Source organism: Diadema antillarum, unplaced genomic scaffold (assembly GCF_040938485.1).
Source record: "Diadema antillarum isolate AM-2024a unplaced genomic scaffold, OU_Dant_1.0 seq00001236_RagTag, whole genome shotgun sequence".
Lineage (NCBI taxonomy): Eukaryota > Metazoa > Echinodermata > Echinoidea > Diadematoida > Diadematidae > Diadema > Diadema antillarum.
The window spans coordinates 221789-249274 of NW_027272023.1; the positions used below are offsets into that span (position 1 = coordinate 221789).

General features: G+C 42.3%; 1 protein-coding gene across 1 annotated transcript in view; it reads left to right on the forward strand.

The window, feature by feature from the left end:
- The window catches only part of LOC139745150 (uncharacterized), a 62615-nt gene that overhangs the window by 29507 nt on the left and 5622 nt on the right, over positions 1–27486 (forward strand). Inside the window, exons 25-42 of the mRNA XM_071655566.1 lie at positions 3858–4044; positions 5151–5365; positions 6355–6479; positions 7209–7385; positions 8248–8385; positions 9382–9589; positions 9964–10205; positions 12107–12169; positions 13081–13195; positions 15771–15932; positions 16458–16661; positions 17429–17518; positions 18747–18913; positions 19586–19767; positions 21051–21413; positions 22446–24199; positions 24986–25146; positions 25786–25914. Coding sequence (XP_071511667.1) covers positions 3858–4044; positions 5151–5365; positions 6355–6479; positions 7209–7385; positions 8248–8385; positions 9382–9589; positions 9964–10205; positions 12107–12169; positions 13081–13195; positions 15771–15932; positions 16458–16661; positions 17429–17518; positions 18747–18913; positions 19586–19767; positions 21051–21413; positions 22446–24199; positions 24986–25146; positions 25786–25914 — 4682 coding nt within the window. The remainder of the gene's footprint in view (positions 1–3857; positions 4045–5150; positions 5366–6354; positions 6480–7208; positions 7386–8247; positions 8386–9381; positions 9590–9963; positions 10206–12106; positions 12170–13080; positions 13196–15770; positions 15933–16457; positions 16662–17428; positions 17519–18746; positions 18914–19585; positions 19768–21050; positions 21414–22445; positions 24200–24985; positions 25147–25785; positions 25915–27486) is intronic.

The window sequence follows — 27486 nt, forward strand, 5'->3', positions numbered from 1 at the left end:
TGCGCGAGACTTGAAAGTAAAACGTCAGCGAATGGCGCAATCAAAAAATTTCGCGTTGCAGAGAAGTCACGAAAAAATGTCCAGGGGGGGTTGATTCAACCCCCCCCCCCCCCCCCCCCGGCCTTTTTAGGGTTAATCCTGTTTCACAGCAGTATGACTAGGGTTTTAACTGTCGTTCATGATAATATTTCTTGCTTCCCTCAGGTAATAGAAAAATATGCGGTTTTGTTTCCCTACACTCTACAGTGGAATCTTGTTATAAAGAGGTCTGATGTAGCAAAACCATCTTATGACACGATAATTTTGCAGATCTCTACTCTTTACACATTATTGTTTTTATGCCTCCGCCATGAAGGGGTGCCGGAGGCATTATGTTTTCGGGTTGTCCGTCTGTCCATCCGTCCTTCCGTCCTTCCGTCCGTCCGTAATGAATTTTGTGGACAGCGTATAAAACTGAAAAACCTTTTGAGGTACCCTAATGAAACTTGGCATGTATGTGTATTAGGGGGTGAAGTTGTGCCTATCAACTTTTGGGTGCACATGCTCAAGGTCAAAGGTCAAAAGGTCAAGGTCAAATATGTAACATTTCACTATTTCCACCATATCTATGCATTGCCTGAAGATATTTTCTTGAAACTTAGTGTATACATGTATTCCTAATACCCAATTAAGATTCTATGGTGAAAGTTTGGGTTTGTGAGGTCAAAGGTCAGAGGTCAAAAGGTCAAGTAAAAATATGAATATTTCACTTTTTTCTCTGTACCTTGGAAATTGTTCAAGGTATCTTCATGGAACATAGTATATATACATGTACTGACTGGCAGTGATTATCTAGAGAATATAGGGTTCATGGGGTCAAAGGTCAGGGGTCAAAGGTCAAGGCAACATTTCAAAATTTTACTCTTTCCCTCATATTTGTGCAATGCCAGCAGGATTATTATTTTTTTCTTGGTGTATGCATGTATAACCCAATAGAGATTCACTTGGAAGTTTCTTTTTTTTTTCTTTTTTTTTTTGCCTCAAAGGTCAAAAGGTCAGAGATCGAGTGAAACTTTTTCCTCCATATCTCGAAAGTGACTCAAATTATCTTGAAACTTATTTATGCATGTTCTGCCTGACAGTGATTATCTTATGAATTTTAGGGTCAAAGGCCAGATGAAAATGGTAACAATTTACTATTCAATACAGAAATTGAACTACTTCTCCATACCTTGAAAATTACTCAATGCATAAACTCATGAATGGGTCAAAGTCAAGTTAAAGTCCTTAAATCCTCAAATACATGCTCTCCTATTCATCCAATTAAACCTAGGTCAAGGAAGGTGAACATTCAACACATACAAAATGTATGTGACAATTTTTTCATTTTAATATTTTGCCAATTTTGTGAAAATGTAATCACACATTGTCCACATGTACTATAGACCTATTAGGAGAATCATGCATTATGGCGGAGGCATACCAGTTGCCATAGCGACATTTCTAGTTTTTAGCTCACCTGAGCCAAAGGCTCAAGTGAGCTATTGCGATCGCCCTTCGTCCGGCGTCCGTCGTGCGTCGTGCGTCGTCCGTCGTCCGTCGTCCGTCGTCCGTCGTCCGTCGTGCGTCGTCCGTCGTGCGTCGTGCGTAAACTTTTTACATTTTCATCTTCTTCTTGAAAACCCCAAGACCGATTTTCATCAAACTTGGCAGGTAGCATCCCTAGGGGGTTAGGAACTCAATTTGTTAAAATGGGCACCATGCCCCACCCAGGGGGCCCCAAGGGGGGCCCAAACCCCCCAAAATTAAGGAATCTGTAAAAATCTTCTTCTCTAGAACCAGAAGTGATAGAGCTAAGTTAATACTATGAGTTAGTACATTGATGACTGTAGTTTAAAGTTTGTTCATGGCAGAATCAGGGGTGCCCCCCTTGGGACCCAGGGGAGGGGGGGGGGGGTGGGGAAGGGTTCTAATGGGGCCTAAATTGTACATTTTCATCTTCTTCTTGAGAACTCCATGACCCATTTTCACCAAACTTGGCAGGTAGCATCCCTAGGGGGTTAGGAACTCAATTTGTTAAAATGGGCACCATGACCCACCCAGGGGGCCCCCAGGGGGCCCAAACCCCCCCAAAATTAAGGAATCCGCAAAAATCTTCTTCTCTAGAACCAGAAGTGATAGAGCTAGGTTAATACTATGAGTTAGCACATTGATGACTGTAGTTTCAAGTTTGTTCATGGCAGAATCAGGGGTGCCCCCCCTTGGGACCCGGGGGGGGGGGGGGGGGGGGGGGGGGGGGGGGGGGGGGTGAGGAGGGGTCCTAATGGGGCCTAAATTGTACATTTTTATCTTCTTCTTGAGAACCCCATGACCCATTTTCACCAAACTTGGCAGGTAGCATCCCTAGGGGGTTAGGATCTCAATTTGTTAAAATGGGCACCATGCCCCACCCAGGGGGCCCCCAGGGGGGCCCAAACCCCCCAAAATTAAGGAATCTGTAAAAATCTTCTTCTCTAGAACCAGAAGTGATAGAGCTAAGTTAATACTATGAGTTAGTACATTGATGACTGTAGTTTCAAGTTTGTTCATGGCAGAATCAGGGGTGCCCCCCCTTGGGACCCAGGGGAGGGGGGGTGGGGAAGGGTTCTAATGGGGCCTAAATTGTACATTTTCATCTTCTTCTTGAGAACTCCATGACCCATTTTCACCAAACTTGGCAGGTAGCATCCCTAGGGGGTTAGGAACTCAATTTGTTAAAATGGGCACCATGACCCACCCAGGGGGCCCCCAGGGGGCCCAAACCCCCCCAAAATTAAGGAATCCGCAAAAATCTTCTTCTCTAGAACCAGAAGTGATAGAGCTAGGTTAATACTATGAGTTAGCACATTGATGACTGTAGTTTCAAGTTTGTTCATGGCAGAATCAGGGGTGCCCCCCTTGGGACCCAGGGGGGGGGGGGGGGGGGGTGAGGAGGGGTCCTAATGGGGCCTAAATTGTACATTTTTATCTTCTTCTTGAGAACCCCATGACCCATTTTCACCAAACTTGGCAGGTAGCATCCCTAGGGGGTTAGGATCTCAATTTGTTAAAATGGGCACCATGCCCCGCCCAGGGGGCCCCCAGGGGGCCCAAACCCCCCAAATGAAGGAATCTTTAAAAATCTTCTCTAGAATCAGAAGTTATAGAGCTGAGATAATACTATGAGTGAGTACATTAATGACTGTAGTTTCAAGTTTGTTCATAGGAGATCCAGGGGTGCCCCTCTTGGGGGTAGGGGGGGGGGGGGGTGGTTGGAAGGGTCCAAATGGGGGCCTGAATTGTACATTTTCATCTTCTTCCTGAAAACCTCATGATGGATTTTTGTCAAACTTGGCAGGTAGCATCCCTAGGTGATCAGGATCTCAATTTATCAAACTGGGCACCATGCCCCACCCAGAGGGCCCCAGGGGGCCCCAATTCCCCCAAATTAAGGAATCTTGAAAAAAATTGGGCCCTTATTGTACATTTTCATCTTCCACTTGAGAATGCCTCGTCAAAGTTTGGTGGAGCTGTGAATAATTTAGATTAGTGACTGCGTGAAAGGTGAACTTGCGATACTCAGGTGAGCGCTAGACCCGCGGGTCTCTTGTTTATTTATTTATTTATTTTTTTTTTTGGGGGGGGGGGGGGACATGCTGTACAGTACTGGTTGAGGAGAGGATTCAGGTTTGTAACAGTCATTAGTGAGATAAGGTCAGAGTTAATATTTGCGTATGTTTTTAAATTCGCGAATACCACCTGACTCGTAAAATTCTCAAAAATAAAAGCCTTCCGAAATATTTGACCCATAAAGTACTCTCTCTCAAACTTGTCTTGGTCCTCTCCTTATGGTGGAACAGTGCAGAGACGTCCTGAGGAGAGAGGCTGAGAAGGAGGAAAAGCGACGCCCGGAGACGGGGCAGATGGAAGACGAGGAGGAGGAGGAGCAGATGGAGATGGAGACGGGTGGTGGAGATGGTGCACATAAGACGGTGGAGGTGGAGGTTCTGGTGCCGAATGTCCGACATGGAAGACTTATTTCCATCGGTAAGTTTCAATTTCTGGTGGTAAAAAGGATTGTAGATGTGTTGTTTCACCTGTCGCACTGTTTTGGAACAAATAAGTGAAGGGTCTTGTACAATGCTAAATATACAATATCCTCTCTTTTGTCTTAGTAACACAATTTAACCCATTGAGAACGGACTGATTTTGCTATAACATGCATTTCCCATAGACACCTGCCCGAGTATTCTCGGGACTCGTCTTCAGCGGGTTAAAGTGGGTTACTCTCTCTTTGAATTTTCTGAGAATTGCTTTGAATAAACAGCAAGAAGAAGATTTTGAAACTTTTGCATTTTTATAATATATGTATATTGAAAAAAAATTGTAAAAGTTAAATTGGGAAAGCAGGGGAAGTTCCCACAGCCTGACATGTTAACACATTGGAGCTGGGTTGATTTTGCTACAACACACATTTCCCATAGACACCTGCTCGAGTGTACTCTGGACTGGTCTTCAATGGGTTAAGAAGTCATACTCTGTGGGCCCTGGGGATCCCAGAGCTTCCAAATGGAAGTATCTATAAGAAAGAAAGATAGGAATGCACCGAGTAAATACATTTGGTGTTTGCACTTCCAAATTTGTTTGACAGATCTAGGGGTGACCCCGTTGTATGGGACAAAATTTGGGACCGCTTTACAATTCCAGGGTCAAATTTTCTATGAACTTGGCGAGTATTTTCCCAAGTTTGATATAATTTTCAAACGGACACCATGCCCCCTGGAACCCCCCCCCCCCCCCAACACACACACACAAGTTTGCTATGGTTTTTCTAAGGAAATAATCTACAAGTATGTTTCAAAGATAAACTTTGATATTGTAAAAGCTGTTATTTTTGCGAGAATGAAATCTTCACAAATTTAGGGAATCACTTTTGGGCAGTGATGTAACACCAAGGGAAAATATTGCGAACAGCCAGGCATAAGTGCACTTCCACAGACTAGGTGTCAACTCACAAAAACAACGTCTCATGAAAATGTATGTGACCTACTGATTTGTGAAAATATCCATATGCATTTACAGTACTGGGGCGATCAGGAGGGCAAGACTCATTTGGTCTCTTGTTTGTCTATTTTCTTTTTACCTCTTTTCAGCAAGTGTTAACTCCGAGATGGAATCCCTACAGCGATGCCAGTCCCTGGACCAACTCCAGCGCCTCCAGGCGGCTGGTAGCCACTCCAAGGTGGTGGAGCTGCTCCGCCCGTCCCTCCGGTCCGTGCCCCGCCCGGTCCGGCCCGAGGGCACGCCGGAGCGCTGCTCCCAGCTCCTCCTCCTGGCCCAGTCACTGGCAGCTCTCAAGGATTGGAAGGTGGGAGCATCAAATTCTATTGTCTGCTTACAGTACTTCTTCATTCATTGATTCAGCTTTATTGTCCACCTGCCTGTGGCAACCACATAATAGTCCCATTCAAAGGAAAAGGTGTCAGTTAACTCTGTGTGCTACCATGTAAACCCCTGTGTGCAACTCATTCATTGATTCAGCTTTATTGTCCACGTGCCTGTGGCAACCACATAGTAGTCCCATTCAGAGGAAAAAGTGTCAGTTAACTCTGTGTGTTACTGTGTAAAACCCCTGTGTGCAAAATTATTCTGAGACCGCAACACATTGAGTGCCTTTGCATAGCATTCTGTTTTTCAAAGCCATGTAACTCTCTATCAAAACATTTGTGCTAGACATGCCATGAACAATTTAAAGTTTTTAGAGAAAATTCCAGGCTAAACTGCGATGTAAGTTTTATGACACCACTGTCATGATAATTTAAGTATTCCAAATAGCCAGTAATTACATTATGTATGGTCCATTCCTCTGAGACACAACTTTTGTAGACATGACCGCAACGAAAAAGTAGCATTTACTTGAAAACCCCAATGGAACACTGCTATTCAATTACCAGGCATCACACAAGCTACATGTGCGGGGAATACAATCACGAGTGAAGCATTCATTGTAATGTGACATTTGATGATATATCAAATGGTTTGGGCAGAGTTGTGCGTTTGATCAAAAAAGTGCAAGCTTTGTAAGCTGTCGACGGAGTGGGGCGTGCGAATGTGGCACATAAAGAGTCAAGGACTACTAAATGTAAACTGTGCATAGCCACCACCTGCCTTTAGGCATCCAGCAAACACAGCTTTGCTCTCCATTACTGGTCGACCACCAAAACTTGAGCCCAGACCGGAATCAAATTAAAAAGAATGACATCGTTGGTACAGGATCACTTCTAGTGATGTGAAAACTTACCCTCAAGTTTGTGGTGTTTGTTACCCCACCCCCTCCCCCTTCCCCCTTTTACCCAGGAGGCCATCCTGACTGGTATTCTGAGTGTTGTTGAGGCGTGGCAAGGACGGAAGAGCAGAGGGCAACCAAGCTGCCACGCCCTTTGGCTGGAGACCCTCAACAAACTCCTTGGTCACCTGGAAAAGTTAGTTTGGGCTTTTGACTTTGTCTCTTTCAAGTTGACCTACATTTGTTTTGTTATTTTTGAAGCATGTTTTGTGAAATAGTAATAGTAGTGTTGATTATATTCGTGACAATACTGTAATGATGGAACTAAATAAACTATTGAATTGAATTGAATTGAAAGCAAGATATTCTCACGCATGAAATTTGTGCACATTTTAGCCAGTGCTCTTTATAATGGTGTGAAATTTTCGCAAATTGCCAGTGACATTCAATTATGATTAGCTTGTAGTATACAATCGTCTAAATTTCAATTGTATAAAAACAGGACTATATTTCGAGATCAGTGAAGACGATAAGATAAATGATGATTAATTTATTCCTTCCGTAGTGCCTAGCCCACACTCTCACACACACACACACACACACACACACACACACACACACACACACACAAAAGGTGCTATACAGTTGTAATGTGATTCATATAAATGAGCGAAGAATGCAGGGAATTTAGCCTAAATAGTTTCCTTGGTAAATGCAATAATTGCAAATTTTAGAACTTCTTGTCAACCATCCTAAGATGAATGGCTCTCCTACAGAAAACCATTGAACTGACACGTGTGTAAAGTAAATTGTCCGCAGACTTTTGATAATATGTCAGTCTTAGTCAATTTTTAGCATTTTCAGTTTTTGTCTGAATCATTTTTCCCTACCTGATAAAAGAGTCTTTTCTATCTATCTATTTCAGGGCGTTCCTTTCTTGCGAGGTCGGTTGCCTCGGCTGTGAGGGCGCCGTTGCCTTGAGGAAAGCTGTCAACGTTCTCATCAAGATCATCGAGTGGTCCATGGCCCTCGCAGAGGTCAACGAACTCAGCAATGCAACCTCCGTGATGGCTTGGATCGTGCTGTACTACATCATCCGATAGTAAGCACTAAAGGGTGAAATATAGAGGGCTGTGTAGCTACGTAGTCCATCGGCTGAGTGGTCTGGCGACATAAAACCGATTCTCGTCTGCATGAAGTACTGTTTACGCCATATATTTAGCAAGTCTAAATTTTCGCGAATCGGAACTTTCCGACGATTTCGTGAGTGGTTAAATTCGCAATCTTGGAGTCCTGTACCGAACGGAGAAATGTATACACGTATGTCACATTCATAGCGTGATCAGAGCCAATATATTCGTGTGTCTTTAATTTTGCTAACAGCACCTGATTTGCAAGATTTGCGAAAATAAAAACCTCCCGAAATATTCGGCATATACAGTATTCTGACTCCGGGTACTGCTAATATACAAAGCATCATTGTAGGGTCGTGTCACAGATGCGGTGTGGGATAGCTTAACTTCCCAAGATGTGTCATTAGTTGAACATCTTGACGGTCCTACCGTACATTGCATGAATGGACACACACACTTTCAAATTTTTTGCCATCCGTTGCTGACAGTACTCCACGATGTCGAATGTAAACAGCTGTAAAATTGTGAAGATGTCTGGAATCATGAAAAAGTTAGTTTGTTGAATTTAACATGACATAATCATTAATGTGTATTAAAGCTATTTGCTTCAACTACAACTGCCAACAGGTTCATTCATTTTGGAGATGACAAATGTTGAGGTAAATTATTTGCTTACATAATCATCTAAGTCACCAGTTCAAAATATCACATTTTTTTTTCTAATATTTTCTCTCAGAGTACTTTTAGCTCACAAGCCACCTTCATATTCATATGCTAATATTTTTTCCCCACTTCCTTCCCTCCCCCTCCTTCCTCCCTTCACCCATTCAGCGAAGAGGATCGCATTGCAGCTAAAAGTACGCCCTCTGGAGGCGGCGAGCGGACAGAAAGGAGCCGGTCTCCGAGCCCCGTCCCCATGCTGCCTCGCTCCCTCATGCTACTGGAGAACGCCCACGACTACTTGGGAAGGTGGGATGGTGACAGGATTGTTGTCATGACGACAACACGATGATGATGATGCATGATGATGATGATGACGATGATGATTTGTGCAGGAATTAATTAAAAAATGCCTGTGTTGACAGTGATATTGATGATGATATTACTTCACTCCCTTTCTAACAAATGCCATGCTTACAATATGTCCGTAGCAATTTTGTTACAACCAAGTCATTTGGCTGCAACAAAATTTTGATATACACTGTGACGAAAGGAAAGTGCCAATCCCAAGGACTTTGTTATGACTGGAGTATGACAGGAGTCAAAAAGTGCTGAAGATGCCTCTGATTGAAAGTATAGGGATGATGGTGTCTACGAGTAAGAGTGTAATGAAATGACATCAGTGGTAATCACAGCAACAATGATTATAAAAGTGATGATACTGATATAATGAGAATGATGATTTTGATGAGATTAGTTAAAACAGAGATGATTAATGAATAAAATGACCATGAAGTATTGAGGATGATTTTTTCCAATCATGATCTTTGTATTGATGTTAATTATGATTGCAGAGACTTCAAATATGATTTGTATATATATCACCACATAATTCATTAGTTTGAAGAATGCAGAATTAACGGTAATGATAACGATGATAATGACAATAATAGTGATAATGACTTGAAGTCGGTGAATCTGTGCATAATTGTAAATTGTGAGCAATACTGTTAGCAATATATCATATGACATGTACAATATCATTTGTACATGTAGCTTGAAAATGATAATAGCAGTCAAATTGATAAAAATCAAGATAAGCAAATGTAAGTCAGTGAATCTGTGCTTAATTGTAAATTGTTAGCAATACTGACGCGTATCATATGACATGTACATGTAGCTTGAAAATGATAATAGCAGTCAAATTGTTTAAAATCAAGATAGGCAAATGTAACATCTCCAACCTTAAGAAGCGACACTCACCTCTCTGTGATTTGATATCCCCTGCAATGATGCACCCCATAGGCGGACGTGGTGCTGCAACCACGAGGGCGGCCTCCTCAAGCTCTACATCCGTGTGCTGTGGGAGGAGCTGACCCGGTGCCCCGAGGGGGAGAGGCATCCGTTCTCCAGCGACCTCCGGCACACCCTGGAGCAGTGCTTCTTCTGTCTCTATGGTCACCCCACCAAGCGAGCCAAGACCAAACATCTCCAGGACCATGGAGTCATGGAGGTGAGGTGGCTGTGGCGCCCTCTAGAGTTCAGTTTTAACCATTTCTCTATTTCTACCTCCAGCGAGGGAGGAGGTTATGTTTTCGTCGGCGTTAGTTTGTCAGTTTGTCTGTGTGCAAAAGAACGGATTTGGATGAAACTTACAGGAAAGTTTGAGAATGACACAAGTAACAGATTATTAAATTTTAGTAGTAATCCAGGAAAATAAAAACATGCAAAACCCATCTTACCTGGCAAAGCACAAAAAATGTACTCACACAAAAATATCAACTTGTACAGTACCCAGATGTCTGACCATGAGAGTTCTGTCCTGTTATTTTTGCAGATATTTAAATCCATGTCTCTTTTCATGCGCTGCGTTTTGTCTTTCATCAGGTACCTCTGGAATGGTCAAACTGCTGTTACATCTTCGACTACTTCAAGCCGAAGGTCTTTCCCGAGTTTGATAGCTACAAGACCAGCTCAATGTCCAGCGAGCTGGAGGGACTCCTCCTCAAGATCAGCCGTGTCATCCCGGCAGACGCCAAGCCGACCAGCGCCCTCGAGTGTCTGCAGGCCTACATTGACGGCAGCAGCGACAAGACCCCAGCCCTCCCCGACGACTATACAGTCCCAAAGTGAGTGTAGACCAAAGAGCTTAACCCGTTCCTTCCGCAATTTTTGAGTGCCTTAAATGCCCCCAAAAGAGATTCTTTTTTTGCCCGTCGACAGAGAACGGACAGGTTGGTAATCCACCTGTGCGAAAGCATTCAAGCGGTACATGTATACCCCATTCCACGGTCAAGTACTTGTAGCATCGAACAAAGGAAATATCAATCGGGCTCAAGGTATGAAGAGACAGTGCACTGATGGGCTCGCGAACTCTTGTGTTCTATACAAAACTAGGCACCTGGGATTGGGATGACTGGGGTCAGCGAACGCAGAAATCTACTGTGCTCAGCTTTGATCACTATGTACATGTTCATATGAGTTTTATAGCAGAACACGCATAAACTAAATCAGATAAAAGTGAAATTATACTGTAATATACATATTTTTCCAACAGAAAGAAAACTTATGGTGATAGAATAAACTCTTATCTTTTTATCAAACCCATTTTTCTCGGCATTAAACCACACACACACAAAAAAAAAAAACATGAAAGTGAGTAAAGCACTCTTGTCTTCATCTTGGGAACCTAGTATACCAGATTTCTGTATATCAGTTGCTCCCAAGGGAACCTGGTATACCAGTTTCCCGTAAGGAACGGGTTAATATGCAAAGAGTAGGTACTATAGTTCTTGCTAGCTATGCGCCCTGTATTATTGCTGTGTGATTGCGCAGAGGGACGCAGTGCAGAAGGTTTACCCTTCATTGCCAGCATGCTTGCATACGAGCAACCGAGGAGCAGCCAAATCAAGGAGTTTTTGTACTCGCTTAAAAGTTCAAAAGCTCAAATACTCCCTGCAAAAATATTACTTGAGTGCGTAGTCCTCGTACTACACATATGTGGGTAACATGTGGCTCCTTGTAATCTTGTATACTCTGTAGTTTGCCCTCTATATTATAAACATTTAGGTTGTGAGAGAAATCTCGGTGGTGTGTGAGATCAAGTTGCTTCCACGTCCTTGACCGCCACACAGAGAGATCTGACCTTTCATTTTTTATCCGTATTGAAATCCGGAAGAGTCATCAGCTAGAATTTGGGCAACTTGCCTAGTTTGTTATACTTCAGTAAGTAGTCATTCCTTTAAAGGGTGTGTACAGTTCTGGTCGAGGTGAGGATTTAGCTTTTAACGTTTTGCGAGATATTCAGAAACCACTCTATGAGATGTCAAAGAGCATGCAGTTCTAAGGGGTATCAAAAGTTTATTCAATGAAAATCGGTTTTGAAGTGGCTGAGATATCCAAAAACAACGTGAAACAAAGAGATCCTACTAAAGTTGTGGCATGTCGCCTTTTATTATTAGCATTTTTTTTTGATATCTCAGCCATTTGAAAACCAATTTTCATCAAATAAATGTTGAATCCTTCTTAAAATTACATGCTCTTTCATATTTCATAAGAGGCTTTTCACTATCTCACTTAGGAATGTTCAAAAAATGAATCCCCACCTCAACCAGTACTGTACAGTCCCTTTAATATGAGGAGTCTGCAAAATGCAAGCTCTGCTTTTTAGCAGCCTCCCCCATTTCCAGGAATTCTGATTCTTATTACAAATTACAAAAGTCTCCACATTTGTTGTACTTAGGTGTGCAGTATTCTCCCTCATTACAATACATGTATTGATTTTATGTAATTATTTGTATCTTTATGTCTTACTGCATTTGATCATTGTATTTTTGTTTGTTTAAAATAAAATATAGATAAAATGAAATGAATTCTGAATTCTGTTGGGAAACATAGCAGAAACCATTCTGCTTCTTTTAAACTTCGCTCAATTGAAAGAAAAAAAACAACAACTTTAACACAGTGTGACATTAATCTTCAAGTGCCTTTAATGGTGAAATCTGAATTTGATGTGTTTCTCATTCTACAGCACTGTAATCCAAGAGATCTACTACCTTCTGGCAGATTACTACTTTAAGAACAAGGAGTTCGGGTGAGTTCATACTTCACGCTGATATTTTCTTATTACCTCTGAATTTGTAGACGTTAGTAAGCTCTGCAGTGCAAACTTTCATGTTAGTATAATGGTACAGAAACTTCCGTAGCTCAGTGGTGTAGTAAATTTACCTTAAAGGACAAGTTCACCTTCATAGACATATGGGTTGAGTGAATGCAGCAATATTAGTAGAACACATTAGTGAGAGTTTGAGGAAAATCGGACAATCCATTCAAAAGTTATGAATTTTTAAAGTTTCTGCTCAGTCATGGCTGGATGAGAAGACTACTATAGCTTGTGATGTCACATGTGTACAAAGATGTAAAGAAAGTATAAAGAAAATTCAACATATTTTCAATTTTCTTGCATTACAAATGGTCACTCCACTTCTCTCTTATAGAAGGCAGAGGGAATAATATTACCCTTGACATATATCAGTAACAAGTTGAAGAAATATGCACTTTATTCAGAAAGTAAAGTTTGTGAATTTCTCTTTTTATTTTCCTTATATCGTTGTACCCATCTGACATCATACACTGTAGTAGTCTTCTCATCCAGCTGTGATTGCGCAGACACTTTAAAAATTCATAACTTCTGAACAGATTGTCGGATTTTCCCCAAACTTTCACTGATGTGTTCTACTAATATTGCTGCATTCACTCAACCCTCATGTCTGTGAAAGTGAACTTGTCCTTTAATAAACCCTATCACAATCATAACCCTAAACTCTATTAAAGTCCTGGGAGAGAACGTGACCAGAGCAATTGTCGCAGGAGCAAATGTTGTGTCATTGTTCGCGGTAGAGATAATTGTCATGTTGAAGTTTGCATGTTTGTATACAAACTATTATGGAGATCTTTGCAGGCGTTTTGCATGAATTTGCTGACTTGTCTGTTTTCTGGTTGCAGGAAGGCAATCAAGTTCTACCTCCACGACCTGTGTGTCTCCCCCAACCGCCTGGACAGCTGGGCAGGACTGGCTCTGGCTAGAGTCGGCCGCTTGGACCTCAAGCTGAACAACTCAGTGAGTAGCCGACAGTAAAAACTATGAGTGGGACCAATTTGTGGCTGGTCTTATCACACTGTCTTATAATCCTGACTGATGGTATAGTTTTATTATTTTGAAAAAAAAAAAACTGCCTAAACTTGAATTTCCATAATCTTGGTTGTTATGATTAAACCCATGGGTGTATGCAAGGGGAGGTCGGGAGGGTCATACGACCCCCCCAAATTTTCAAAAGGTCCACTTTTTGTATTAAAAAGACATTGTTGTTTTTCGAGGGCTTTTTACCCTATATACAACAGGAACAAGAAGTGACCAGGTGGTGTACCAGCAAATTGTCAAAAACCTCGTAAATTTTGTAACTTAGTTTTAATATGCCATACTGGTACTTTATTTCTAAGCTGCACTGCCATGCCAAAAAAGTCACTTCTGTATGCACCAAATGGCCCCATTTTAAGATAGAAAATTCAAAAACTCCATACCGTGGGAGGGGGGACACCCCCCTCCCACATCCTCCCCCCGCTCGGTCGCTCCGCTCCCTCGCAAAGGTGCAAAGGTCCAAAAATTTTGATTACGACCCCCCTAGAAAAATTCCTGGATACACCCCTGAAACCCTCGTAAAATAACTGTCTAACAGTATATTACTTGTGTGATCATCTCATCTGGGATATGGAAAAGAGAGAGAGAGACAGACAGACAGACAGACAGACAGACACACACAACACACACACACACACACACACAGATAGAGGCAAGAGAAAAAAAACCCTTCCAGGTTGGATTCTCTGTGCCAGTCAGCAAACTCAAAAAACAAAGACACATAAGATGTTAATAATGATAAAACATGCAGATCACCGCTGGGGTGACAAGACCTTGTATCTCAAATTTTGGTGAAAATGCCTTTTTTGGGTTTATGGTCAAATAGTCAGTTAACCCTATTCTAACTGGTCTATTTGAGACCAAGTTTTTACTGAGGGGGGGTCAATTTGACCCCCCCTTCAGATCTCGGCCGCTGATGGTGCGATTGCCGCAAAATTTTGCCTGAAGATAGAGCCGGATGTCAATTACAAGATTACACAGTCATACAATCCAAAAATATTGATTTTCTATTTTTAGTAAATTAATTATGCAAATTTATGCATGAAATCATATTCTCCCCTGTAACTCCATTAAAAAGACTGAAGGATTTCTAAATGTTTGTGTCAGAATTCCTCCAGACACATTAAACAATTTTCTTGTAAAAAAATAGCACAATGAAAATCAATTTCTTTTGTTTTTTATTGTTTTGTTAATTTCTTATGTACACTGTATTTCATTGTTTTTTCAACCTTTTGGTTTTCTATTGTTCTTTTCCCAAAATTTATTGCAGGCACTCTTTCAAGCTTACCTACATTAGAATTAATCAATTTCTGTGATTTAAAGTTGAAATAATCTAATTTATGTCAATTTAACAAAAAAACACAATTTGCATTGGATTTGCACGCAACATCATGAATTAGAGCCGTTTTCGGGTTGACATGCATATGCAAAACATTACGTAACATCAGAACGAAGTACCCGGACGTCGCAAATTTGGTCTCAAAATATGCGGGAGACTTCAATGAAAAACGTCATGAAACGACGCGGCAAAATCTTTGCACGTTGCGGAATCGTGGTGCGAAACGTCGAGGGGGGGGGTCAATTTGACCCCCACCCCCAGTTAGAATAGGGTTAAGTGATGTCCTGTCCAAATCCTAACTGTCTTATATCCCCCCAAATGAAGCCACCCAGACATGTCAAAGGAAACACTATTCCATTCGCCACAGTGCTTTGGCCGCCATGTTTTTTGACTCTCCCGAACATTTGACATTTTGTAGATAGAAGGTCTTGTCGCCCAAGCGACGAAATGCAAGTATCAAGTAACTATCATGTCAATATAGTGACTTGACAATGGCTGGTTCATATCCACAACACAAGATCCGAGAAAGCATCATGCTGGAGAATATCGCATTTATCCAGCTGTATCGCTCATCTGAATGGCCACCTTCCCAACAGGGCTGAATGGCTGATGTCAATGTGCCACGGTTTATTATTCTGAGACACCAATATATTCATGCTTTGGGAAACAGTATATTTTTCAAATCTATGTAACTTTCATAGATTTCTTTTACTATGGACGTGTAATGGGTGAAGTTGTAGAGAAACCGCCAAACTTTGCTTAGATATGTTATTGTGTGACAAATCAATGATTGTGTTTCTTTTGTGTGATGGGTAGCTATGTTATTGCAGAGCCATGACTTTTGCACCCAAAACAGTGATAGAAACTTAGAATTTAGAGCAAATCCATTGGGGAATACTACTTGATAGACAAGTATCACATAAAGTGCAAACTACATGTGACAGGATTGGAATCGTGAGAAACAATTTCAATGAAATGTGGTCTTTGGTGATTTATCAATCGGTTTGGGCGGGTTTGTGCGGTTGAGAAGTATATGTGAACTTGGCACGCCATCGCCTGCGTCCAGCGTGTCAACGTGGCATATGGAAAGTTACTATTAATCTTGTCGTTATGAATTCACTTCAATCACTATTATGATGACAACTCCCTTACCTCAAGACTGATTCCAAAACTGAGGGGGCCATTCTGAAGCCGGGGGCCCAGGCGCTGCGCTGCTTCAAACGGGCCCTAGAGCTGGAGCCCACAAACTTCTCTCTCTGGATCGAGTATGGCTCAGGGGCGTACATCCTTCACTCCCACGCCTCCAGACAGATAAAACAGGTATTGATCATTTTCTTTCATCCATCGTCACATCGTCACCATGACAACTGAAAAGATATGTTCTTTACATGAATTTCGATAGATAGGTACATGTAGATAAATAGGTAGGTAGAAAGATAAATGGATAGGTACAAACTGAACATAAATTGCCAGATATATGAAAAGATTAATAGGTAGATAGATGGATTGATATTGCTATAAAAGGTAACCTCATTGTAATTTTGCTTTCAGTGAGGAACATATGCTCTTAATGGGATGAATTCAGCAGTCCTCTCATTACTGTACTTAACTGGACTCTTTTTTTTTAATACTACATTTTCATGAAGGTACCAGTTACAAAGTGGTAAACTCAGCAGTCCAGCCAACCTTATTATAGCAGGGTTTTTGCAGCAGATGCTACTTAGTTGAAAAAGGAAGGAGTACTGTAAAGTCAGATTTAGATTTTTGAAGTGTAACCCAGGGTTTCACTCAAGAGAGATACACACTCGAACTTTTCCTCCATCCATTGCCACCCTTGCCTACCAGCGGGAACAGCTAGGCATCAGCGCCGACGATGCGGTTGCCCTCGGCGACAAGCAGAAGGAGATGTTGGCGGTGGCAGAGCAGTGCTTCCAGCAGGCCCTGGTGTGTGAGGGGGAGGGTGATGAAGAGTGGCTGGTCCACTACATGCTGGGCAAGGTGGCCGAGAAGAGGTCCTTACTGGAGGAATCCCTCAAGCACTACCTCCAGGTGAGTCTTGGTCTCCTAACCCCACCGGTTCCTTTCCCACCCTTCCTTAACCTCTCCAAACATTATCCCCACCCATTCTTCTTAAACCTCTCCAAACCCCACCCCTTCCATCCCTTCCCCCTTCCATCCCTTCCTAAACCTCACCAAATCCCACCCTTTCACACTCTTTCTTAACCTCTCCAAACCCCACCCCTTCCTTCCCTTCCTAAACCTCACCAGATCCCACCCTTTCACACTCTTTCTTAACCTCTCCAAACCCCATCCCCTCCCACTCTTCTTAAACCTCTCCAAACCCCGCCCCTTCCCACTATTCCTAAACCTCTCCAAACCCCACCCCTTCCTAAATCGTTTCTAACCCCGTTCCTTCCCTCCCTTCCTAAACTTCTCCAAACCCCGTCCCTTCCCACTCTTCCTAAACTTTTCCAAACCCCACCCCCCCTTCTCACCCTTCCTAAACCTCTTGTGGCCCAACCCTTCCCTCCCTTCTAAAACCCTTCCTATCCTCACCCCCTTCTTTAATCCCCTGCACTCCTTCCCACCCTTCCTAGGCCCCTCCTAACTCCATCCCTCCCATTTCTTCTGATCATGTGTGCCGTATTTCCTAATATTAACCTGTTGAGGACGGGCTGATTTCGATACAACACATATTTCCCATAGACATTTGCCCGAGTATACTCGGGACTCGTCCTCAACGGGTTAATGTCGACAAATCTCCCAGAGCAGTATTTCCACCTTAACTCTCTACCACCAACTTCACCCCGCTCCAGGCCAGTCACCATCTCCACGAAAACGAGGCGAGGTACCCCAAGAAGATCCCCTACCACAACCCGCCAGACTTATCCCTGGAGGCCCTCGAGGTAGGTTAAGGTTCATGACCTTATCCCTGCTTCATGTACAAACTGCATAATTTCGAAACATGCTCCTTTATAAAATGAAGTGTGTTGCCAAATCAGGGTTGATGAGTTCAGTCAAAGACAGGAACAAAGAGAACGTGTCACTGTTATTTGTTATGGATCATTGAAGCCATGGTCCCTTCATCTATGTGAGTACTGTATAAGCTATTATTTTTGCGTTCAGATATTTTTTCGAATGAGGAGGTCAGAGACATTTCCGCGAGATGATGTTTTCGCGAACTGACACCAACGGTATCGGAAATGCACAATTACCTGAGTGCAATGTGACATTTTCGCGTGCTGTTAAATTCGCGATCCAACTATGATTCGCAAAATTCGTGAAAATTAGACCCTCGCGAAAATAACAGCTTATACAGTGCAACCCTTGTGTTGACAGCACCAGATATCTGGCACACTCGCTCACTTTCAAAGATGGATGGGGGTTCATGAAGAATATAAGTTGATCTTAAAAATTAATATAGACTTGAATGAAATTATGGTGTACCGCTGGTTTCCATGTTCACTTTCATCAGGCTTTCAAAATCCACTTCAAATTGTTAGCGAAATTTACAGAAAAATTCTTTGTCATTTGTGTTTTCTTGTATATCAGTGGGTGCATGCGAAAGTTTCACAAATTTTCATTTTCATTTGCAAGTTAAAACATTGAAGACATGCAGAACATACCTCGGGATGCGTTTGAGCGCTCTCCTAAAGCGATCTGTACCGTACTGTACCCGTGCCAGAGGAGCGCTCAAACGCTCCTAAAGTGTATCGTACCATTCTGTACCGAGCCAAAAGTGGACCACTTCCCGATGTGCTCCAAAAGTGTACCAAGAGCGTACCAAAAGTTCGCAGGTGAGAATGCGCGTATCATGCGCATACGTCCCAATGCAAAGACATCATTCTCTTTGTTCAGGACAGCTGTAAGTAGTTCAAGCGCCAGATGGATAACAATCTTGCTACAAAATGCATGACCTTTTCTAAAAATAACTCGTGAGGTACGCTTTCTCGACAGAGCGCTCGAACGCTTCTGGCACAGTTCGGTACGGTACGCTTTGGTTCAGTTTGCTTTGGTTTGCTTTAGAGCGCTCGAATGCACCTTACAATGTAAAATCCAATGGTATCCTCACCTTGGTTGGGAATTCTCATCAGTTTGCACACACTGACCATTCATTCCTGATGTCCACTTCAGATGTACTTCAGAATCCATGCAGCCGTGCTGAAGCTCATCCAGTGTTCAGAGCTGGGGTCAAGGGTCAAGGGTCATAGTTACACCTCTCTGGAGGGCATGATCCAGGAAGCAGCCCTGCTGCCGTTTGTCCGTGCCGAGGAGAAGAAGCGGGACCCGAGCAGCGAACAGTGAGTGTGCGCTGATCCTCTATAAAAAAAACGAAAACTTTACTAGCGCCCTGCCAAGTCGGTTAGATAATAATGATAATGATGAATACTGTTTATATAATGTTTCATATCGATGTTTTAAAGTGCATTTATACAGAACAGGAGAGTGTAAATCAAATTGCAGAATGTCATTGCACACATTGTGATATTTGTATAGCAAAAACGACAAAACAGTACCATTAATTGAGTGAGTTTGAGCATTGATTTCAATCTACACTGTGACCATATTATTCAATGTGAAAAGGGATGTTTGTTCCAGAGAGAAATTGGGCAATGACAGCAAGAATTTCATGAATTTGTATAATAAAGCAGTACCCGCTGCATGCTATAAGGATTAGAATCAACACTTGCTGTCGGGCGAAGGCTCGGTGGTCAAGTGGAGATGACGTCTGTCCGGTGATCAGGAGGTCATAGGTTCGAATCCTGCTCGAGTAAGTACGCCCATGATTCTTTTATCATGGCTACTACTAAAACCCTGATCAATTCAGTGCTTATTTACGTCGATGTCCGAGGGCAATTTGTCAATCAATTGCAATGAAAACATCTCGAAGGAAGAATTTCATTAAATTGTAAAAATAACTGAAGAAAACAAAATAGACTTTTATGTTTGTGTTGTCTGCATCCCATTCCCAGCTCTACTGACACGGAACAGGAAGCACGCACTGGTCCTTTCAGGCCGGACCCAGCTACACTGGTCATCGTCAAGACTTCGGGCAGCCCTGTCTATGTGGCCACTCCCCAGGACCATGATTATCTCCGTGATAAGCACAGACGCCAGAGGTCAAGGGTCAGCAGTCAGGAAGACATGACCACAGGTACAAAATTCTCTCTCTCTTCTTTCTTTTTCTCTATCTTTTAAGAACTTAGGATAAAGATATCATTTACCATTGGGAGCAGTGATTTGTAAAATGAAGGGGTCAGTGCAATATAGTGCTACATGTGTAACCCACACAATAGTCATTTTGAGATAATCGCTGTTGAATGTTTGGAAAGTCTATACATTGTACATTAATAAAACATGAATGCATGCAATTTTTGCCATCTTATTGGTTGAATTCAAATATGATATTGTCACGGAGGTTTGAGTGAAGGATAAGGATTATGAAAATGCATGTAACTCAATTTTGACAAATGTGTGGGTTAGCACTATATTGCACCGACCCCTTCAAATATTCAAGATATCACATTTGATGCATATGTGTAAGTCAGTTGTATCACAAAACATCCTACCATATAAAGATTTTGCAGTAAAACCTGAAATGTAAAGGAGATATCACTATTCTTCTCAATTAACCATAAATGTAGATGATTCAGTCTAGAAATGAATTTGTTGATTGGTTTACATTTTGTATATTTTACAAAATATTGTTTATATTGATCAATAATTTTATATTGGTTGTTTCTATCCTAACTCACATCTTAGAACTATTTTCAAGCACTAAATATGGATTTTTCGTTTCATCTGCAAATAGTAAATAGTGCCTTAAAAATTGTAAAGTAGAAATTATAATTAGGCTCAGTGCATTTTCCAGTGCTGAAACATCAATGTTTTTCAACAAAGAGTTGTTCTTCTGCACCATACTGTATATCAATGAGTTGATGGTAAATACATTTACAAATTAAGATAGATACAAGTATGTAGTACAATGCACTCCCATTGTAATGGACACAGTTTTAACAAAATTTTGGTTACAACGAAGTCAAAATTCAGGCTGCAACATTATCCACTCTTTGTATCTTTATTCTTTATTTATTCGGTTATAACGAAATTTCGATATAACAAAAGAAAATTGCCGGTCCCGAGGACTTTGTCATAATGGGAGTCCACTGTGCAGGTTACAACACAAAAGCAAAATAAAAAACAAACAAAAAGAAGTTTTTGAACCCCAAGGAAACAAGCATCGTTTCCAGGGGACCGTTTCATGAAACTTTTTGTCGGTGATTTACACTGACAACTGTTAAAAGCTACTGAAATCCTTGTGTCTGATTGGCTGATAGCAAATTTGTTGGTGAAAACCTCCGATGAACTCGTTGATGAAACGCCCCCCTGATTGATGTCATGTGATCACTAATCTACCTTTCTGTCGTTCTTCCGCAGACACGGCATCCGAAAGCGACATTTTCTCTGGCGACGAGAGCATGTCCTCCTTCCCCGTTCCCTCTCGCAGCTCTCTCACTCTCCGCCCTGTCCCAGTCCGCCGGCCTGTAGCGTCGGCCGTCGAAGCTGCTACTGGTGCAGTGCCCTCTAGTGCTGGCATGAGGAGAGGCTCGATCACCCGGCCCGACACGTCGTCTTCGCAGACTCCGAGCACCCCGGATGCTGCGGCCTCCTCTGCTTTGGTCTCTGCAGTGCAGAGTCAAACGAGCGACGGGAAAGAACAGTTTGGAAAGGCTCAGGAAAATGATGAGACAAAAATACAAACAGACTCAGAAACAGACAAACGGCGAGAGATAACCAAAGGTACGGATACATACTGATTCATCAGGTGATTTGATGGATTAAAGGGATTGTACAGTACTGGTTGAGGTGAGGATTCAGGTGTATAATATTTTTTGTGAGATGATGAGAAACATCTAATGAAATATGAAAGAGCATGTAATTTTAAGAAGGATTCAACATTTATTTGATAGAAATTGGCCTTGAAATGGCTGAGATATCCAAAAAAGCCATCCTGATTAAATTGACAGGCCATGACTTTTATTGGATCTCTTTGTTTTTCATTGTTTTTAGATATCTCAGTCATTCAAAACCGATTTTGATCAAATAAACGTTTGATTCCCCTAAGAATTGTACGCTCTTTAGCATTTCATAGAGTGGTATCTAAATATCTCGCAAAACGTTACAAGCTGAATCCTCACCTCAACCGGGACTATACAGTCCCTTGTTAGATCAGTTTGGTTCATTCATTTCTGACCAATTTTTAATCAGACACAATGAGTAAACAAATGTGGAAGTTGGAGGGAAGATTTTGATAGATTGAATGATTACTCAATTTCACAAATTTATTAATTTAGTTACTTCTAAAACAAATTCCTAATGTGATGCATTCTATAAGATGCAGGTGTTTGCTGATATTGATGAATTCATTGTATAAAGGAATTTGACAAATATCTCTGAAAATGCACTAGTGGAGTTCACTTGGCCAGATTTGGTTTGGAGTTTTGAAAAAAGACAATAAAAAAAAAGTTTGCCTTCAGACAAAAAAGGTATCACTTTAATAATGAAAGAAAAAATAGTATCAAAAAGTTCTTCAATTTACAGCAGTTTTGTCAACCTATTCTATCTTCTTTCATCCACCAACCTATTTTTTCTTGTTCTGAGTTTTTTTTTGTTTTTTTGTCTTTTTACTCTGTCCCTCTCTCATCATACATGGATCAGTGATGGCATTTTGTCCTTTTGGCCTTTTGTCTGTCTGCTAATGTGTATCATACCAGCTCACATGCTCATCGTTGTGCGTGATTAAAATGCTCGTTTTGTTAAAACCCACTGCAGACATTCCTGCCATCGTCGTATCTGAGCCTAGCCCCGAGCAGGTGAATTCAGATTCGGCAGAGTCGCAGGCCGCGACCCCTGACCCAGAAGTACGGCAGTCGAGTCAAGATCAGGAAAGAGGGAACGAAGGGCAGGAGGCAAGCGATAGAAAAGACACGGGCGGTGAGGATGGTTTGCATACCAATGTAACATCTGAAGTGACAGAGGAGATGACGGATGAAGCAGTGAATGCCAGCGTCACCATGGAAACGGATGTGGATGCCAATCTAAGGGAAGATGGAGAAAAAGCAGGTGAAGTCATTAAGGAAACCGCACACTCCTCGGAACTGGATACGAGGCAGTGCGTGTCACCTGACCGCACCAACTCGGAGGAATTAAATGAAGCGGGAAGGAAAGAGGCTGATGGAGATGGCATGGAGCAGGATCGGGTGAAGGATGGAAGCAAAACAGAGGAGGAAGAGGAGGAGATGGAACTCGAGCAGGCAAAGAGTGGTGAAGAGGAGAACGAAGATGAAGAGAAGACATTTGCTGAGACAGAAAAGGATGCAAAGAAGGAAGATGAGGATAGCACCAAGCTAAACATTCCAAAGGAGAGGAAGGAAGGAGAACCAAAGGAGGAGGAAGAGGAGGTTCGTGAGGAGAAACCAGTGGAGGCTGAGGATGATGCAAGGATGGATGTGGTCCCCACTGCTTCTAGCGATGAGCAAGGAGCATCCACACCCTTCCAAGTCAGAAAGGATGATGCTAGGATGGATGTGGTCCCCACTCCTTCCAGCGATGAGCCAGGAGCATCCACACCTCTCCAAGTCAGAGAGGATGATAAGGAAGACAAAATGGATCTAGGGGATGTACCCCATGCTGATGGAACTGGAGTTACCATGGCAACAGGAGTTGGTGAGAGTGAGGAAGATGTTCAGATGGAGGTTGAGGAAGAACAGGGTGAAAATGAGACAGTGTCCTCCCGTCTGGTTTTAAGCGAAGACAAAGCAGAGACAGCAAAAGCAGCAGACTCTAGCACTGCACCTAGTAAAGAGCTGGTAGCTATCGAATCCACAGGATCATCCGTTACGGAAGAGAGTAAAAGTGTGACCCTTCAAAAGACAGCTGAGACTACGGATGATCAAGATGAAGCTTTGCCCCCATCAGAAGAGAGGCAAGATACTGTCGCTAAGCAACAAGAAGTGGATGATGCGGCTTGCGAAGACAGAGAATCTGCCAGTGACCAAAACCTGGAAAGTGAGCCAAGTGAGCTGGCAGAAGGACTGAAGACAGAAGAGTCAAAGGATGCGGATGATAAAATGGAAAAGAATGAGATGAGGATCGGAGACCAGGAGGAAATGATGGATGTTGAGAAGAGGCGGGAGGATGGAGAGATAGACAAGGCAGAAAAAGTAGAAATGGGAGATGCCAAAGTTGAAAGTAGTCATCGAGAGGAAAGTGCAGAGATAGAGCAAAGCAGTGGAAAGGAGAAGGATCCTCAAGGCCATCCAGCCGGGGAGGCGATGGAGAAATCTGGTGCGCCATCTGATCAGAGAAGCAGTGAGGCAGGGGAAAGAGATGATGGGCAGAGGGAAGAGGAGAATGATAAGGAAGAGGAGGATGAGGAGGAGGTAGAGGAGGGGACGAAAGAGAGGCACATCAAACTGATTGATGCTTGTGTCGCTGCCATGAAGCTTTGTCTCCAGCGCTTTCCACAGCATTACAAGTCTGCCTATCGGCTCGCCTTCATCTACGCCCACACTCCCTCTCACAAGGTTTGTTTAATATAAGACTTTGTTTTGTCCTTCCAGTCTTTTTATCTGAAATTGTACTGCACACAAAAACTAACAAAAGGAGTGCAAATGAAGAGTTTGTTCGCAAAAACCGATAAGTCCATTTTTGAAGATTTTGAAGTACGGTCTCTGTCATAAAGTACAAAATAATACCTTTTAAATGATATATTGGTCACTACATATAAAGGTACATTTTTGAAGTTATGGTCAAAAGAAGCAAAAATTTTCTTATTATTCTCTTTATTTTTCTCGACCTTTAATCGCAAAATCTCCATTTGGCAAATATGGACTTATCGCTTTTTGCAAACAAACTCTTCAAATGTTCTTGCTCAGTGAACTCATGATATTATTTTAGAGATGAGAGGCAAAGAAGGGAATGTACCAAGAGATTTATTCTTACGGCTTGCTTTGACATCGTAGGAGGTTAATATAACCTCATCACAATATTAAGTAAACATAGTCTTTACACAAGAGCGATTGAGAACAACAGACTCCAGTTCAGTGATCCCACAACTAAAGCACAAGGAGTTCAATGAGTTTGTTGAAAATGTGGCAGGGGTGAGTGGGATCACTTTCATTATGACAGGTTTGCAGTTATCTCCTTGTAGTAAGGGGAAGCTAGTGCATTTATAACAGAGGGATGTCAAGGAAAGAAGAGAAAGGGAAGGGAGCAGTTAGTGTCAAAGCCAACAAAATGAAACTTTTTGTTATATTTTGACTTCCATCCACTCTTATTCATCCCGCTCATTGTCCTCCGTGTGGTTGCAGAATCTCGCGTGGAGTCGCGACATCCTGATAGCGGGTGGCGCGTCGACCCCGACGAAGCCGCCTCCGAGCCACATGGTGGCGCCGGGACTCTTCTACGAGCAGCACAAGAACAGGAACCTCTTCCAGGGCATCTGGAGGATACCCATCCAGGACATAGACAGGTAGGTGGGGGCGAGGTAGAGGGCGTTGTTCAAGGTTTCCTGAGGGAACAGGAAGGGCGGGGGGGGGGGGGGGGGGGGGGGGGGGGGGGGGGGGGGGGAGGAGAGGGAAGGAGATAACAGGAACCTCTCCAATGCGGCAACTGGAGAATACTCGTACAAGACAGACACAGGAGAAGCTACAGATAAACTGTGTGAAAAGCGAGATATTTCCACAGGATGAATTTTCGCAAATTGGAGCTAACGGCCTTTTTTGCAGCATGACATTTTTGCAGACTGCCACTTGCATTCAGTGCATATAGTGTAGACAAGAACATTCACGTTCATTCTAATTTCGCAAATCTGGTTTCTCGTGAAATTGGAGTAGGTCTGTAGAAATTGTGTACATGCAGCATCTCTGTATCATCCAAAACCATTCGGCTATGCCTGGTGCTTTCAAATAATTAAGTGGCGCTTTGTGTATGCAATTACTTCTGACCCACTCCATTCGGTGAGTCTTTTGTGTTATTTGAATGTATTATTCAATATCGTACAGGTCTGGCAGTTCAGCCGTGATTGTTAGAATATTCAATCCATTTTATAAAACAGATAACTCCCAGGTGTGAGTCATTAGTACTGATTTTTTTTTTTTCCACCAAACAGGTCTGGTAGTTTCCCCTGGCACATGTATCGCTCTGTGTCCCTTCTGGTCTTCATCCTGACACAGCTGGCTGATTACCGACTTCTCCTCCAGGTTGCTGTCAAGCTCTACAGGACGCCTGACCAGGGAAAGTAAGTAGAGGGCGCTGTGCCAAGGTGATCTATCACTTGGTTTACTCCCACTTCATCTAATAACCATATAGTCTCAACCCACATGTTGTAGTCCTGTTTCGACTACAACCAGTTCGTCTAGTATTAAAACCATTTATTCCAATTGCCATTTAGCCTCATTTACCAGTTGGTCTACTTCCGGATGGGCTATGCCCACTTCGTCTAATACCCACAGTTTATTAGACAAAATGGGAAAAAGTCCACAGAGACAAAACTGCAATTAGACCATCTCGTCATTAGATGAAATGATAAGTAGCCAAAATGGGCATTAAACCAAGCAGTGAGAAGAAGACAGAACAGGCATTAGATGAAATTGATGTGAAGTGAGTTTAGCCGTAGTGGTGTTAGACAAACTTGTGGACCATCTGATAGTAGGCCAAGTGGCAATAAACCCTTTGCCAACAGCCCTTTTGATTGAGCTTTCCATTATAGTGAATGTGGTTGGAAATGCGAAAAATGAATCTTATTGTAATAGGGTGGAATACTTTCCATGTAGTGAATATTATGGTTTAAATTGCGAAAATACATGTGACTGTTATATGGTGGACAGCAAGTAGAGGGCGTTCTAATGACAGCACCTTTGAATGGGCAATCCATATCATGAATGTCGTATGAATTGCACAAATACCATCTGATGGAAATACCCAGAGCAAATTGTTTTCATCATCGTCAAGGAGGTAATGTTTTGCAAGCATTTGTTGTTTTGTTTGCATGTATTTTTCAGAATAGTTTCGCTGTGATAAAAGAAGCTGCTGATATGTGTTTTGCGTGCTGGATTAGGATCTGGATCCATTTGTTGTCCCCGCCGAACGAGTTCGAGCAGGGGACTATGAAACGGGCTCCGTACGTGTGTATATCTGTGCGTCCGTGCGTCCGTCCGTCCGTCCGTCCGTGCGTGCGTCCGTGTGTGATCAAAATGTTCAATTTGCTACTTCTCTGTCATTTATGAGCCAATTTTGATTCTGTTTGCTTTATATGATAGCACTACATGGGAGCTTTAAAACTTCTACACAGAATTTCAGTTGTGACCTTTGACCTTGACCTTTGACCTATATTGTACATTTTGCTACAAAATGCTACTCCTTCGTCATTTCTAACCCGATTTCGATTCCGTTTGCTTTATGTGATGGCACTAGGTGAGGGCTTCAAAACTTCTGCACAGAATTTTGACCTTTGACTTCTTTGACCTTTAACCTTGATTTTTGACCTATATTGTACATTTTGCTACAAAATGCTACTCCTTCGCCATTTCTAACCCGATTTCGATTCCGTTTGCTTTATATGATGGCACTAGTTGAGGGCTTCAAAACTTCTGCACAGAATTTTGACCTTTGACTTCTTTGACCTTTGACCTTGATTTTTGACCTATATTGCACATTTTGCTACAAAATGCTACTCCTTTGCCATTTCTAACCCGATTTCGATTCCGTTTGCTTTATGTGATTGCACTAGGTGAGGGCTTCAAAACTTCTACACAGAATTTTGACCTTTGTCTTCTTTGACCTTTGACCTTGATTTTTGACCTATATTGTA